Source organism: Sus scrofa, chromosome 12 (genome assembly GCF_000003025.6).
Source record: "Sus scrofa isolate TJ Tabasco breed Duroc chromosome 12, Sscrofa11.1, whole genome shotgun sequence".
NCBI lineage: Eukaryota > Metazoa > Chordata > Mammalia > Artiodactyla > Suidae > Sus > Sus scrofa.
The window spans coordinates 16,549,063-16,566,975 of NC_010454.4; the positions used below are offsets into that span (position 1 = coordinate 16,549,063).

Below are 17,913 nucleotides of genomic sequence, written 5' to 3' on the forward strand. Positions count from 1 at the left end.
TGGATCTGGTGGTGCTATGGCTGCGGTATAGGCCAGCAGCTGCAGCTCTGATTAGACCCCTAGCCTGGGAACTTACATATGCCGCAGGTGCGGCCCTAAAAAGAAAAAAAAAAAAAAAACTAATGAATTACCATATTGTCCAGCAATCTCATGGCTGGCCATATATCCAGACAAAACAAAAAAAGATACATGAACCCCAATGTTCACAGCAACACTATTCACAATAGCCAAGACATGGAAGCAATCTAAATGTCCATTGACAGATGAACAGAAAAAGATACACACATACACACAGAGGAATATTACCCAGCCACAAGAAAGAATGAAACAATGCCATTTGCAGTAACATTTAAGGATCTAGAGATGATCATATTAAATGAAGTCAGAGAAAGACAAGTATCTTCTTTTTTTTACCATTTATTTTTAAAAAATTTTTAAATTACTCAATGAATTTTATTACATTTATAGTTGTGCAATGATCATCACAACCCAATTTTACAGCATTTCCATCCCAAACCCCCAGCCATCCCCCACCCCCAACCTGTCTCATTTGGAAACTGTAAGTTTTTCAAAGTCTGTGAGTCAGTATCTATTATGCAAAGAAGTACATTGTGCCCTTTTTAATATTTATTTATTTATTTATTTATTTTCAGTAAATCATCAAAATTTTTTAACACTTTTTTATTACTCAAATGAATTTATCACATCTGTAGTTGTACAATGATCACAACAATCCAATTTCACAGGATTTCCATCCTACTGTGCCCTTTTTTTAGATTCCACATATAAGTGATAGCATATGATGTTGGTGTCTCACTGGAAAGACAAATATCTTATGATAGCAAATGTGGAATCTAAAATATGGTAGATAAAATGAACCTATTTACAAAACAGAAACAAACTCACAGACGTAGAAAGCAAACTTATGGTTACCAAAAGGGGAAGGGGTGAGGAGGGTTAAATCAGGAGTTTGGAATTAGCAGATACAAACAACTACATATAAAATAAACAAAAAGGTCCTATTGCGTAGCACAGGGAACTATATTAAGTATCCCATAATAAACTATAATTGAAAAGAATATGTGTATGTGTATATATGTATATGTGTGTGTGTGTGTATATATATATATATATATATATATATATATATATATACATAAAACTTTGCCGAACACCAGAAACTAGCACATCACAAATCAACTATACTTCAATTAAAAGAAAAGAATCAACGAAGATTTTTGCTTCTGAGGGATAATGAATCAGTTACAAAATAAGGCACTTTTAAATGTACAACAGACAAAAAAAATCAATAGTCAAGTTTTGCAGTATCTTTCAGAACTAAAAATGAGTTCCTTCTTTAGGAGATGATGGAGATAAGGCATATTCATTCTGCTGATGTAAGGAGATAGGGGTAAGGCATCTTTTCCCCCTGCTTAAAATGAAACTTTTAAGCAGTACCTTTTGGTGAACCATCCTTTGCAATTGTGCAAACCAACCAAGAAAGTCTGTGTCCATTCATTTGATCCCTGGAAGGCAGCAAGATACACAGACTTTCATGAGAAAACATAGCAAGGGGAAAGAGTAGAGAAGAAATGGGATTTTTTTTTTTTAATTTTTGTCTTTTTAGGCCCACATACGTGCCATATGGAAGTTCCCAGGCTAGGGGTCGAATCAGAGCTGTAACTGCTGGTCACAGCCACAGCCACAGCCACACGGGATCTGAGCCATGTCTGTGACCTACACTATAGCTAACGGCAATGCTGGATCCCTAACCCACTGAGCAAGGCCAGGGATCGACCCATGTCCTCCTGAGTACTAGTCGAGTTTGTTACCCCTGAGCACAAAGGAAACTCCAGAAATGAGAATATTGATGTCAAAGGGGAAGAGTCTGAGACAGCCACCAAATTTTCCACATGCCCAGCATAATATGAAAGAAGAGCAAAACATTTCCTGTGACACAGTGAAAGGAACAGAGGTTGGTGAGAGAAGAGGTAAATTCTCCAAAGCAGCCTGACAAGCTGAGGTGCACAGCAACAAGCCAGTACAGATTACAAGATAAAATGATAGATGAATGTGCAGGTAATTCATGAACACTAGCGTGAAGAGAATCAGCGATAAAGAAGAATCAGAGCAGGAGTTCCCGTCATGGCTCAGGGATTAATGAATCTGACTAGGAACCATAAGGTTGTGGGTTAGATCCCTGGCCTTGCTCAGTGGGTTAAGGATCTTGCGTTGCTGTGGCTCTGGTGTAGGCTGGTGGCTACAGCTCTGATTAGACTCCTAGCCTGGGAACCTCCATATGCCACAGGAGCGGCCCTAGAAAAGGCAAAAAAAGACCAAAAAAAAAAAAAAAAAAAAAAAAAAGGATCAGAGCAGACATATTATCATAAAGACACCCGAAAAGTAGGCTCCTTCCTTTTCCTACATACATTCACATAAACCTTCCAGAACATAGACACAAACCTCTGGAGAAAGGAAAAATGAGAACGTCTTTATTTAACTTACAAAAATGTCGATATGAACATAATTTAACCCAGCAGTTAAGATTATGTTTTCTATCACTCAGAACACAAACTCATGTGTACAAAACTTGTAATGTCTCGAATTTCTCTAAGTTAAGAAATAGAAAAATAAGGAGTTCCTGTTGTGGCTCAGTGGGTTATGAAACAACTAGTATCCAAAAGGATGCAGGTTTTTTCCCTGGCCTCACTCAGTAGGTTAAGGATCTGGTGCTGCCATGAGCGGCAGTGTAGGTCACAGACATGGCTGGGATCTGGCGTTGTGGTGGCCAGCAGCTGCAGCTCCAATTTGACCCATAGTCAGGGAACTTCCATATGCTGCAGGTGCGGCCCTAAAAAGAAGAAAGAGAAGAAGGAAAGAAAGAAAGAAAGAAAGAAAGAAAGAAAGAAAGAAAGAAAGAGAGAAAGAGGGAAAGAAAGAAAGAAAGAGGGAAAGAAAGAGAGAAAGAAAGAAAGAAAGAAAGAAAGAGAGAAAGAAAGAAAGAGAGAAAGAGAGAAAGAGAGAGAGAGAGAAAGAGAGAAAGAGAGAAAGAGAGAAAGAAAGAGAGAAAGAAAGAGAGAAAGAAAGAGAGAAAGAAAGAGAGAGAGAAAGAAAGAGAGAAAGAGAGAAAGAGAGAGAGAGAGAAAGAGAGAGAGAGAGAAAGAGAGAGAGAAAGAGAGAAAGAAAGAAAGAGAGAAAGAGGCAGGGAGAGAAAGAAAGAGAAAGAGAAAAATAAAAGTAGTCAACTTTTTGTATACTTGAGTTTTTGACTTGAGAAATTTGTATCCTGCAAAATGTACATAACTAACCCTCGCTAGATTGTAGGCTTTATATGGTCAGGAACTACATTTTGGCAAATTTAAGGAATTTATATGCTAATTTGGTTTTTTTTTTTCTTCTTGTTTTGATTTTGTTTCATTTTGGTTTTGTTTTCCATGTTTTCTTGCCACACACCTGAGTGCTTCCTCCAGTCATCAAGCAGAAGTTTAGGATAAGATCCTGCTGGCCTGGCCTCGGTACATGCACTGCACTATTGAATTACTGGACTTAACATTAGATGATCATCCCTCCCCCCTTGGCTCAGGTCTGGCCCTCCTGACTGGGTCACCACTTGGTTTTCTGTGCTGGAGCATCTATGTCAGAGCACTTCACTATAAATGCCAGCTGTTCTCACTGAGCTCTCAGAGAGAATTGCCCTTGTCACCCAGATCTTGGAGAACTATTTGGGTTTCCTCTGCATCTGTCATCCTTGTTTTGACTCCTTAACTGCAGTAACCTGGCTCTGGCTGCTCAGGTTTTCATTTTGCCCCTCTGCACCCTCTTATCTGCACCCTCTTATCTGCTCCCCCATGCCATACATACACCCTTACACATCAGTCCTTTCAGTCTTTACCACCTATCCTAGTCTATGAGGGTAGGGTTAGAACTACTGTAAACAAAGAGGTTGTGTGCCAACCAGTTCTACAAGGATTAAGTTGTAACTTGCGGCAGTTACTGAATGACTGCTTCAGACAGAGGAAATTGAAACAATTACAGGATGCTCTGTGCTTCCGACAAGCAGGCCTCCTAGATAATTGGATGTATATCTCTGGAAGAATGTTAATGAATCCAGATTCTTATATTTTCCCATACATAGAAAAGCGCTAAAATAATTAACTAGAGATATCTGCTCTTTGCAATTAGTAGTAATCTATCAACAAGACGTATGGTTGCCTGCAGGTTTTCCCTAGTCAAAAATTATGCATATACTATTTCCTCCCTTACCTCCTCAGAGCAGTTCCCTCAGAGCTGCAAGAGGCTGTATTCTGGGCTACAGTCCTCAGTAGGTTCCTGAAATCAAACTTAAACTCACAGTTCTTACACTGTATGTTTTTATTTGTCAACACTACTTACCTCCTCTGAGGATTCTAGAGGATCTGGGAAATGAGCAGCCATCTCCCCTGTACAATTCTGTTTTCACTGACTGAGTCATTTGGTCATATTTCCTCCCCATCCAGTTCCCTGTCAGAGTCAATGAGGCCCTTCCTCTTTTGAGCTCCTTTGCCTGTGGAATACTGCCTGGCCGTAGCTGTGGTTCCTATCACTTCCCCCACAACCTTCCTTGGTTAACTTTGTGCCTGTCTCATGTATAATCACATCACCAAAAAAGGGAAGGCAAGATAATAAATTTTCACATTTTGGTAACATATAAAAATAGTAACAAATAAAATAGTAACATATAAAAATAGTATACAAATTGCTAAAGGTTGAGTTTTTCCACAATTTTCCACATTAGTGATTATTTTTTTTTAGTTCTACTTGCAAGTTGGAGGATCTGTCATTGTTTCTTTAAAAAATAATAATGTACCATATCACTATGCATAATGCGTTCTTCTATTTATAAGGTTGAAAATTCTGCTCTTTTAACATTGTAAAAAAACTTGTATTTTTAAAAATACAATTTACAAACATTTAATAATCAGTTGTAATTCACCATGTTAACAGACTAAAAGACAAAACAACATTATCATCTTGGAAGACAGAAAAGGAATTTTACAAAATTAACAATCATTTATGATATTAGCTGTCAGTAAATTAGAATGAGTAAGGGAATGTCCTCAAACAGGGCCTTAAAAAACCCTACAGCTAATATACTTAATGATGAAAGACTGAATGTTTTACCTCTAAGGTCAAAATAAGGGAAGATGCCCATTCTCAACATTCGTTCAATATTATATGGAAGAGCTAAAATAAGGCAAGAACAAGAAAAAGAAATAAAAGGCATAGAGAATGGGAAAGAAGAAGTAAAACTGCGTCTATTTGCAGACTACATAATTGTTTACACAGAAAAATCCTAAAGAACCTACCAAAATACTAGGACTAATAAGAAAATTTAGTCACAGAATACAATGGTTAAATATATAGATTCTATTTTATCATATTCGCCAAACAATTTTTCCACTTTATTCTTCAAAACAGCATTTCCAAATTGTCTTCTAAAGAACACGGGAGAAATTAACACGTGTGTTACCTCAACTTGACGTTATCCTTGAAAATGAGTATGTTAGTAAAGACAGCAGGATTGAGAATGGTGATGGGAGCTTTGACCATAACTTAGTATTAATTTCTTCAAAAACCAAAAAATTAAAGGTCCAAAGCAAATATAGGAAACTATTATATTTTTAAAAATCTATTATTTTCTACACTTTTCTGTGTGTTTGAAATATTTCATAATTTATCATTTTTTAAATTATCAAAATAAAACAAAAATAGAAGAATTCTGTGGATCTAGCAGATTCAGGGTCTGCTATAAATTGAATATATCAAACTCCTAAACATATGTAGTCTATAATATCTAGCAGCAGAGAGATTTGTTTAAGTTTGTTTTCTACTTCAATGCTTTCCAAATTTAACCACAGATCTCTCTCTTAAGCCATGCCAATTAATATCCCATGGGTCAGCATTCATAAATAGTAATTTTTGATATGCTGCTTTATAATTTACACCTGACTGCTTCTCAAAATAATTTGAGGAATTATTTAATGAAAAATAAGTGTATTTAAAATAGAAATTAAAATTCAAAAATACATGAGAGGAAGACAGTAAATAATAAGCAAAGCCAATATCGTTACTGTCATGAAATATTAAATCTAGGTCTGAATTTTCTGGTAGTTAAGGCATAAAGGGGAACTCTGATTATCACCACACAAAGCAGCACACTGGTCTTTGGGAAAGAGAAAGTTTTTTTCTGATACTAAATTTCAAGAGACATTTTTCACATTCATCACCAAATAGTGTAACAGACAATCTCTCCAGGAGATATAGTGACACTTTTGATATTTTTTCCTTCCAGTTTTACCAAGATATAATTGAGATACAGCTCTGTATAAGTTTAAGGTATACAGCATAATGATTTGACTTACATACATCATAGAAATGATTACCATAAGTTTAAGGAACATCTATCACCTCATATAAATGAAATGAAAGAAAATTTTTTTCCTTGTGATGAGAACTCTTAGGACTTACTCTCTTAACAGCTTTCACATACAGCATATAATAGCATTAATTATATTAATCATGTTGTACATTACCTATAAGTTTATCTTATAACTGGAAATGTGTAAATTTTGACAAATTTCCTTCAATTTTCCCTCCTGCCCACCCCCTGCCTCCAGTGACCACAAATCTGATCTCTTTTTCTATGAGTTTGTTTGTTTGTTTTTGAAGTATAAATGACCTGCAACATTATGTTAGGTTCTGATACACAAGATAGTGATTTGATATTTCTTTTTTTTTTTCTTTTTTCTTTTTGTCTTTTTGCTATTTCTTTGGGCCGTTCCCGCGGCATATGGAGGTTCCCAGGGTAGGGGTCGAATCGGAGCTGTAGCCACCGGCCTACGCCAGAGCCACAGCAACGCGGGATCCGAGCCGCGTCTGTGATCTACACCACAGCTCAGGGCAACGCCGGATCGTTAACCCACTGAGCAAGGCCAGGGACCGAACCGGCAACCTCATGGTTCCTAGTCGGATTCGTTAACCACTGCGCCACGACGGGAACTCCTTGATATTTCTATATACTATAATGATCACCGTGGAGTTCCCGTCGTGGCGCAGTGGTTAACGAATCCGACTAGGAACCATGAGGTTGCAGGTTCGATCCCTGCCCTTGCTCAGTGGGTTAACGATCCGGCGTTGCCGTGAGCTGTGGTGTAGGTTGCAGACGCAGCTCGGATCCCGCGTTGCTGTGGCTCTGGCATAGGCTGGCAGCTACAGCTCCGATAGGACCCCTAGCCTGGGAAACTCCATATGCCGCGGGAGCGGCCCAAGAAATAGCAAAAAGACAAAAAAAACAAAACATATAATGATCACCGTGATAAATCTACTTACCACTTGTCACCATACAAAGGTATTACATTTTTATTTTATTTGCTTTGGTTATTTTTAACGCCAGTTCTCAGCAATGGATGAGGTATATTATTAAGAATATGCCCTGAAGAAGGCACTTCTACAAAATATCTCTTCATAAATATTTTTAGTTTGTCAAAGCCATATATGTGTTCCTATCCAAAAGCAGGTAGAAATGATCAAAGAAGTAAACCTTGAGCTTCTGCAACCATAGAGGACATTTTTAAATGTACAATATGAAGTGTGGTCTGGAAGTGGATATAGTTTTGGCTTAAAGTCAGAATTATTCTTCCTACATAAATATACAAAATATAAAACATCCTTTCCTTTTCAGTACCATAGGGGCAAAAAAGGACAGCTCATCAGAGAACACAGAGGCCTGAGATTACAGATACACTATGCAAATCTAAAGAAGAAAAGGAGTCTTAACATTATAATTGACAAATATCATACTAAAACTATACTTTGAATTAATGTATAAGGAGAGACTGAAAAAAAGGGGGACCCATACAAACAAATAACCAAAGAAAACGAAGTTCAAATAAGAAAAGAAGAGAAATCCAAACTTGAGCAAAACTTCTAATAGTAACAATAAGTTTTCATCAGTTTATTAGTGAAGTTATAAATTAATATCAGAAACCCACAATTTATCATATGTTAATAGATCTCATGCAATTACACTTTAGTAAAATTAATTTGCAAGTGGCTTAATTCCAAGTCCTTGTTCAGTAATTTTTAACTAATATTATTTCTGTCTTCATAAAGGCCTTAGTGAAAGACAATTGTAGTCAAGACTTGCTCAGACTAGGCAGAAGAGGTTAACTACTGCTCTTTAAAGCTCATAATGTTTTTCAGCTGTGCCTCACATTTGACATGTATGGAACAAAGACATTAGAAAATTATCTCAGTGTTAAAGCAATTTAAGACCATCTCAAAAGCCTATCTGGGGTTTTCCCAAGAGATCCACAACATACACATTATCTATCTCCATTCAACTGAAAATTCTTACTCACTTTCAGGTGGAGATGAAAATCTTGAATTGATCAAATTGCCCATAAACTCCTCTAAATTCACTGTCCCATCCTCTGAAAGAAAAATATATGTCAGGGGACATGGGAAAGGCAAATTATCAGAGATAATTGCTATGTTGAAAAATAATTTATGGATTTGGCCTTGAAACATAGTTAAATGCATATCTATATTCAATCAGAAAGATATATTCAGACACACACTCATCCTCTATAGATCTCTCCTTTGTAGGATGCTGTTGAAAATAACTTGAACCTAACTGGGTAGCAGGTAGAAAAAAAAGCCTTGGATAATTTATAAAGCAGATAAACCCTTTAACAATTCTTAAAAAAAAACCCTCAAATAGCTGCATATTAGCTAAGCTAAAAAGTCCTAGAAACATATTAAATACTCACCTGTGATAGCCACATTCTTCAGTGCACTTTGGATCACATCTTGAGGTAATGGAACACCTATATTTTTCATCATGGAGTCTAGGTCATCAGGATTGGCCACATTTTTCCTTATGGAGGCCAGAGCTTTCAAGGGACCTTCTATTTCTATATTGAAAATATATGCAATGCTTGAAGTTCTTAAAAACACTCAATTATCAATAGTCAGTATAAGGTATAACAATTTCTACTCTATTACTCCTACTACTGGTACTTATTGACACTTATCAGTCTGAGCTTGCTAGGCAGTATGCTCAGGGCTTTACATATGTCATCTCATTTAATTCCACAAAATTCTGTGGGTTGTACCAATATTTTCCTTACTGAACAGATAAGGAAACCCAGCTTTAGAGAAGTTATTCTATCTAAGCACACATAGTTACTAAAAGTGAAGCCAGGTTTGAAGTACAGGATATTTGACTTCTTAGGCAGAATATTTAGCCAGCATGCTAACCAAGACACTTGCAGATATTTAAATCTGAGATTTAAGAATGATTACATAAAAAGAAATCTCAGAACATATGCTTATACTTATCCATTATATCTGAAGCTGGGAATTCCATTAAAGCTATGCTAACTAATCATAAAAGTAATTCTTCTGCCAAACATTTACACGAATAGTCTCAATTTTTTTTATTCAGTGGATACCTGTATGTATCAACACATACAAAATTTCCCCCCAATAATGGAAAGATTCGCACTGATACATCACTACCAAAAATTTAATATTTGTTTTTTAAAGTATCATGTACAAATTATTCATTCAAGTAGGAAAAAATTTTAAATGTTATATTATGATAAACACTATCATATCACAAGTATTAACCCTGTAACAGAACTGTTTATAAACCATATATCTAAGAGAGTTTTATAAGGTCCCACTTAGAAAAATAAGGATTATGGACAAAAATCTTCATCAGTTGAAAAAACATACTATTTTGGCCACATCCTAAACACTTAGGCTCTGGAAAACAATTTTATTTCATAGCTACTTAAATTAGGTCTTTTAATTTAGTTCAGTTTCAATTTTGGAAAGAATCTCCACAAATTGTAATTCAAGAAAAGGTTAGGATAGAACTTCCTATTGAATCTTCACTCAAAGTACATTTGTTATATATGTGAGATGTTTTACAGCATTAGAAAACTGCACAAATATACATAATCAAAACTAAACAATTCCACTCAAAATTATTGTTAAAAAATTCTCACTCACTTGAAACTTTTGTAAAATATGGCATTTGCTGCAACCTAGTCAGGCAGTCTTTTAAGTCCAATTTTCCCTTGTCTGAAAATGAAACATAAAGGAATGAATGTCTTGCACCAGAGATACAAAATAATGTGGTAAGATGTACATGCCTACTAACCTTCAAAACCAAAGTTAGTCCTATGTTTTTCTGACTCTGATTATGCCAAACACATCCCAAAATAACTATGAAAAGGGACATGATTATGATGACTCTTGTGATCTTTGGTTTTTTTTTTGTTTTTTTGTTTTTTTTTTTCTGTAGAGCCAATGAGTATTTCATAGATTTTGTGGGACTTCAAGGCTTCTCCAAGGAAATAAAACTCAAAAAGCCTCCAGTGAAGATAAGAATTGCCAGACCCTTATCATCCCACCTGTCTCACTGTAATTGTTACCATGTTCCTAAGGACCTTCCCACCCCAGCAACTCGACCTATTCCTTCCTGCCCCCTACTAGGAAAGGTATGTGGCCCACTCCTCACCCTGCCCCTATACAGGCAACATATGCCTCCAATCAATCAGCAAGTATATCCAAAGACCCCATCCTTCCCCAACCAACCAGTAAGTGTATCAGAAGACCCCATTCTTCCCCAACCAATCTTCAGGGCAACAAGTGTATGGCAAGACCACCCCTCACACTCCTTTGTCTTTGGGCCATAACAACAGACGCGACCATGCGCCAGAGTCAGCTCTTCCTGATTATCAGGAAGTTGGCCCATTGTGTTAAGTGTCTCTTGCCTCAATAAACTTTTCTTTTCTTTTCTTTTTTTTTTTTTGCAATCTATGTAGTTTATTTTTTTTTTATTTTTTTACAGAATAAAATACATACGCTTACACAATTACATTCACACAGATTATTATAACATGGATCTTAAGAAACAGATTAAGTGACTTCCACTGGAGAAGTGGAATGGAAAATATGCTGAGACAAATAGGAAATTTATTCTATACTTTATCCCAATTTTATGGCTTTCATCTTTACTACTTAGTTTTATCTATTACATTTCAATTTTTCTTTAAAAATTAGCATTATATTAAGTTGTTATATTATGCAACTAAAATTTATAAAGAAGAAAGCCTTATATACCATTAAATATTTTATACAGCATAGTAAAAAGAATAACTTAACTGGTAAGCATAACAAAAATAATACACCCTCTGAAAATAAGTAAAATATAAAATGCATAAGTTGGTTAAAAAACAGTGTAACTATGTAAATATGTCCTCACAATTTGTTCCATCTCATTGATTCTTCAATAAAGGCATCACACCATTTTAGGTGATGTGATAAACAAGACGTTATAGACTTTACATTGTACCATGGAGAGAAATGGTTATTAATAACGCAATTGTAGAACTATTATTTAATTGTACAGTGGCATTATTTAATTATAATTATCATAAATTCTTTGATGAAGAGGAAATCAGAATCAGATCTAAGAAGACTTCAGCATTCCAAGAATGATGTCAAATGACCCCCTTCATGGTGGATTATGCACTTATTTACTATGAGATATATTTCTTCTCCAGAGATTCCTTGTTTGTGTATCAACTGTAGATTTTTGGTTTGCAGTTATTCTGAAGTTTTGATGTAAGAGTCTATATGTATATGAGATTGTTTTAAGTTGTTGTTCTCTTAATTGCAAGTTCATCTCCGGTGTCCCGCATTTGTACCCACCTCTTCTCATGATTTCTGATTTTGATGGTATAATTGTGCATGGATGATTTCGTATCTTTACTGTATATATACCTTTACTGGTGAGCCTTGTCATTTGTGGAATTTTTGTTTCCTGTTGCTGATCTTTTCTTTCCTGCCTAGAGAAGTTCCTTTAGTATTTGTTGTAAGGCTGGTTTAGTATTGCTGAATTCTCTCAGCTTTTGCTTATCTGTGAAGGTTTTGATTTCTCCTTCAAATCTAAATGAGAGCCTTGCTCGGTAGAGTATTCTTGGTTGGAGGTTTTTTCCTTTCATCACGTTAAGTATATCACGCCACTCCCTCTGGCCTGCAGAGTTTCTGCTGAAAAATCTGCCGATAACCTTATTGGGATTCCCTTGTATGTTACTTGTTTCTTTTCCCTAGCTGCTTTCAATATTTTCTCTTTGTCTTTAATTTTGGTCAGTTTGATTAATATGTGTCTTGGTGTGTTCCTCCTTGGGTTTATTTTATATGGTACTCGTACCTCCTGGATTTGAGTGAGTGGTTCCTTTACCATGTTAGGGAAATTTTTGGCCATTATCTCTTGGAATATTTTTTCTGTCCCCTTCTTTCTTCTCCTTCTGGCACCCCTATAATAAGGATGTTGGTGCGTTTAACATTGTCCCAGAGTTCCCTGAGACTCTCTTCATTTTTTTTCAATCTTTTTTCTCTTTTCTATTCTGCATCCATAATTTTTTCTAATCTGTCCTCCACCTCGCTTATTTGTTCTTCTGCCTCCTGTGCTCTGCTGTTAGCTGCTTCTAGTGAGTTTTTTATTTCAGTTATTGTATTTTGCATCTCTTCTTGTTTAAGTTTTATATCTTGTATCTCTTTGGTTAGTGTTTCCTGTAAGTTATCCATCTTTGCCTCCAGTTTATTTCCAATGTCTTGCATCATCTTCAGCATCGACAGTCTAAAGTCTTTTTCCTGGAGGCTGAGAATCTCCTCATTGCTTAGCTGATTTTCTGGGGTTTTTCCTTTCTCCCTCATCTGAGTTACAGTCCTCTGTCTTTTCATTTTTATAGGTTTTTGGTGTGGTGAACTTTTTATAGATAATAGAGCTGTAGCTTCGCTTACTTCTGGTGTCTGCCCCCCTTGTGGCTGAAGTCGGTATGGGGGGCTTGCTGTAGGCTTCCTGATGGGAGGGGCTGATGCCTGCCCACTGGTAGGTGGAGCCTATTCTAATCCCTCTGGTGGGTGGGGCTTAATCTCTGGATGGGATTAGGGGCTGCTGTGTGCCTGAGGCTCTTTAGGTAGCCTGTTTACTGAGGGGCGGGGCTGGGATCCCACCTGGATTGTTGTTTGCCCTGGGGCTTCTCACCACTGACTGAGGGTAGGGCCAGATTTTCCCAAAATGGCCACCTCCAGAGAAAGGCAACTGCTGAATATTCCCGAGAGCTTTGCCTTCAATGTCTTTCCCTCACAACAAGCCACATTCACCCCTGTTTTCCCATGATGTCCTCCAAGAACTGCAGTCAGGTTTGACCCAGATTCCTATGGAGACCTCACTCTGCCCTGGGACCTAGTGCACGTGAAAGTCTGTGTGCGCCTTTTAAGAATGGGGTCTCCATTTCCCCCAGTCCTGTGGAGCTCCTGCGCACAAGCCCCGCTGGCTTTCAATGCCAGATGCTCCAGGGGCTCTTTCTCCCAGTGACAGATCCCAGCATGTGAGGGTTTGATGTGGGGCTCAGAACTCTCACTCCTGAAGGTGAGTCTCTGTGAACCAGTTAGTTTTCAGTCTGTGGAGCTTCCCACCCGGGAAGTATGGGGTTGTTTATATCACGAAATCACCCCTCCTACCTGTGGATGTGGCCTCCTCTTTTTCTTCTGGAGGAGGGTATGGGTTTCCGGTCCATTTGGGTGGAGATTGCTCAGTCTTTAGTTGTGAATTTTGTTGTTTTTAGGAGAGAAGTTGAGCTCCAGTCCTTCTATTCCACCATCTTAATCCCGTCCCTTCTCTGCAGTCTCAATAAACTTGTCTTTTCTACACCTTAGTTTAAATCAGGAAAATTCTTTTTCCACCCGTGTGCAGAGACCACAACAGATTTTACACAAACCTTAACCAATTGGGACCACTGTTTTGGTGCACTTTCTCTCTCATACTATATTCCTTTAATTTTTCAGCATTACAAGTTCTACTATAATTATCTATGTTTCCTTAGAAAATAATTTGTTTGCTAGGAGTACCATAAACCAACTGAGCCATAATATTTAAAGAAAACTACATACATTTATGAGCAAGATATATTAATAAAGGAAGTGTGCAATCTTTTGCTTTCTATCAGTCATACACTTGGAACTTAAGAAGAAAAAGAACACCACATACACCATGACATGCACCAGAAGGCTGTGCATGTCAGCTCAACATTCCTTTGGCAGGATTCCAAAAACACCAGTGTAGCCCTTTGAGGGTTGCGAGGAAACCACACTGGTAGTATGTATCACCATACTAAGGCTTAGGACATTGATTCAAGGGCACAAGACAGCTTTACAGCTCCTAACCAGTATGAACCCATGACTCAAAGCTCAGGAGGCAAAAAAAAAAAAAAAAAAAAAAAAAGCATGCGTGCACGAGAGAGATTATTCTTCTCTAGGATAATTTGATATGAAGATCTCAAAATCTTGCCCAAGCTCATAGAAAAAATTTAATGTTGTTAAACTTGTACTGATTCCTCACCACTCAGCTCTGTGGATTTATGAGTGAAAATAGACATAAGTTTTATATGTAATAAATGAAGATGCTTACTATCAATAGAAACTGATGAAAGCACCTCTTGTAGTTCTTCCTCTGGAAAATAAATCCCCAGGCCATTCAGTACAGGTTGTACATCATCGACATCAACTTTTTCATTGGTGACCTTGTCTAAGGCCTTTGCCAGTTTATTAACTTCTATTGAGAGAAAATATTTTCATTTTAGATACAAATTATAAATATTTAAACCATATTTCCAAAAATTAGTATAGATATCTAGCATTTTTTTCTAAAGACAAATAGCTCTCACTTTAAATGCTCTCTTGATGTAAGTAACTCTCATTTCAAATATATAAAATACAAATTCAATTATAAGGCAAGCTCATAGCAGGAATTAAGCTTTGGTATCTGTCTACTTCTGTTTGTCCATTTCCGCTTCCTATGCTTCCCACATCCCTGCCTTACATGTCCAGTGTTCTCTTTGCTGCTTCCCAATTCCTGCCACCACCTCTTTATCATTTTACCATTAAAACTATACTATCTTTTACTTAGGGCTGAGAATGTATATGGTATATATGGTAACAGCTAATTAATCTATTAATAGAATTGGGTTTTCAATTTTTTAAATTTTATTTATTTATTTATTTTGTCATTTAGGGCCGCACTGGCAGCATATGGAGGTTCCCAGGCTAGGAGTCGAATTGGAGCTGTAGCTGCCAGCCTATGTCAGAGCCACAGCAACGTGAGATCTGAGCCGCGTCTGTAACCTACACCACAGCTCACGGCAACATTGGATCCTTAACCCATTGAGCAAGGCCAGGGATCAAACCCATGTTCTCATGGATGCCAGTTGGGTTCGTTAACCACTGAGCCACGACGAGAATTCCAGAATTGGGTTTTTTGAGGGGTGTATGTGGCCAAGGTGGCAGAGTAGGAAGACCCTGAGGTTACCTCCTCCCAAATAAAATTACAACTATTTACAGAGCAACTATCTATGAGAATAACCTGACGACTAGCAGAAAAGATTTGCTAGAGATATAAAGGAGGAGCCACAACATGGGTAAGAGGTAAAGCTGTAGTATAGTCAAGACCCACACCCCCAGGTAGGGGACGCACAAACAAGAGGACAATCACAATTGCAGAGGCTCTCCCCAAGAAGTCAGAAGGCCAAGCCACATAGGGCTTCACAGCCCAGGGGTCCCACACTGGGAAGACAAGCTCCCAGAATTTTTTTTTTTCTTTAGAAATTAGTATTAAAGTACAGTTGCTGTACAATATTATATAAGTTACAGGTATACAATATTGTGATTCATAATTTTTAAAGGTTATACTCCCTTTATAGTTATTATAAAATATTGGTTATATTCCTCATGTTGTACAATATATTCTTGTAGCTTATTTTATACCTAATTGTTATCTCTTAGTCTCCCACCCCATATTGCCCTTCCCCCATTTTTGCTCTCCCCACTGATAACCACTGATTTGTTCTCTATATTTGTGAATCTGCTTCTTTTCTGCAATCAGAATGCCTCATTTGAAGGGCCAATACGGCTTGTGTACAAGACAGACAGGGAGCTATAGGGAATAGGGACTCCACTCTTACAGGGCACATGGAAAACTCTTTTTTTAAAGCTGTCTGCTGTTTTCTTTTTTGTGGGGAGCAGTTCTTATTCTTTTTTAACTAGAACAAATCCCTTTGTCTTTCATTTTCCTGAACTTTCTCTATGAATTTAGGTGAAACAGTTACCTATCCTAGTGTTGAAAGGGTGTCCTCGTATGAGAGAATTCCTATGCAGTCTACATGTGGTTTTGGAGAAGATATGGAAAATGTGGGCAGGGGTTATTTCTTCCCAAAGAATGTGCTAGCAGGTATCACCTTGGTGGGAGGTGGGGCTGGAGATGGAGGGGCTAGAGCCAGAGCCATGTGTGAGCTAGGGCTTCTCCTATGCTCAGTGGCTGTCACTGCCCTGTTTGGGCAGGGTTGATTCCCAAGGTGCTGGAGCAAAAGCCCTAAGGATTGGATTTGAGCTGGGACCATTCCCTCTAAGTATGCATTCTCTCCTTCCCAGCAATGGCATCTTTGTCCCAGAGGGGAGCAGTATTGCAACTAAAGGGGCCAGAGTGGTACTCAGCATGGGCAGAGCACACACTGGCATGGTCTTCACACACAATCACAGCTCCAAACCCCTCCATCTCTGCTGCCTCTGTGAACACTAGTAATGGTTGCCCTCACTCCATTCAGACGTTGTGTTGGGTCACAGCTGGCTCCTTCCCCAACTGCACACTCTCCTTAGCAATGACAACCTTCTCGCTGGTGTGGAGGGGCCAGAATGGGCACTTGGCATGAGCTAGGGTTTGCACTGGGTGGTTATGGGAAACCAACCAGAGTCCCATGCAGTTTCAATATGCTTCCTCTGACTGTTCCTCGGAGTGAGCAAGCATGTGTATGCTTTTCACAAGTGGAATCTAGGCTTCTTACAGCCCTCATGTTAGTCCCACCAGTTTTCAAACCAGTTAAGGGGACTCATCTTCTCAATGTCAGACCCCAGGGCTGAGGTGCTCAATATGTGGTTTGAGTTGTTCACTTCCCAGGGAATATCTCTGAACCCTTTAATTCCCCTCTTCTTCTGTGTCTCCTGGTAGGGACACAGGTCCTGACCTGATGACTTCTCTTCCCTTCCTAGCCAACTCCATAGGGATCCTTCTTTACAGTCTTTATTAAGAATCTTTCTTCCAATCTTCAGTTTGTTTTCAGTGAGATTTGCTCCACATGCAGATTATTTTTGATGTGTTTTTGGCAAGAGGTGAACTCAGCATCCTCCTACTCCACCATTTGATCTCCTCTGGTTCTTTATATATTTTTCAATTTATGATCTGTGTGAATATATTACCTAACAAAAAAACTTAAATTTATTAACTAAGGCATTTTTAACATCACATATTTTTGTCATCCTTGTTAGAAGACATACTATTTGCATCAATTATGAAATTGTAAGTAATGTTAAAAATGAGACCTAAGTGAACATAGGAAGTTCACCTTCATCTGGATTCCTAAAATACTAAATGTATAGCATTCATTCTTGTAGCATGTTAATCATGTTTTTACATAAGCGGTCCATCACATTTCAATGATTATGATAAACATTCCTTATATTCTAAATATGTATATAATACAAAAATAATAAAAAATTAAAAATAAAGAGAATGTGTATAAAACTTCCTAATTATTCTCACCCCTAAAATCTTGAAAACGCTTATTGCTTTTCAATGCTAAAAGTGCAGTCTTCAGGGAAACATCTCCCTTTTCTGTAAAGACAAAAACAGTACAAAAATAAATAGACACATTCAAGAAACATAAAGGACTTCCACAATGAGTTACATTGGTTTCTTTAAAGCAACTTATGATTTTCTACCTCTGTAAATTTTTGTCCAGAATG

General features: G+C 37.6%; 1 protein-coding gene across 1 annotated transcript in view; it reads right to left on the minus strand.

The window, feature by feature from the left end:
- Positions 1–17,913, minus strand: part of LOC110255897 (EF-hand calcium-binding domain-containing protein 13-like) — a 43,602-nt gene that overhangs the window by 15,106 nt on the left and 10,583 nt on the right. The window contains exons 5-9 of the mRNA XM_021066302.1: positions 17,711–17,782; positions 14,531–14,674; positions 10,060–10,131; positions 8,811–8,954; positions 8,400–8,471 (exon numbers count right to left, since the gene is read on the minus strand). Coding sequence (XP_020921961.1) covers positions 8,400–8,471; positions 8,811–8,954; positions 10,060–10,131; positions 14,531–14,674; positions 17,711–17,782 — 504 coding nt within the window. The remainder of the gene's footprint in view (positions 1–8,399; positions 8,472–8,810; positions 8,955–10,059; positions 10,132–14,530; positions 14,675–17,710; positions 17,783–17,913) is intronic.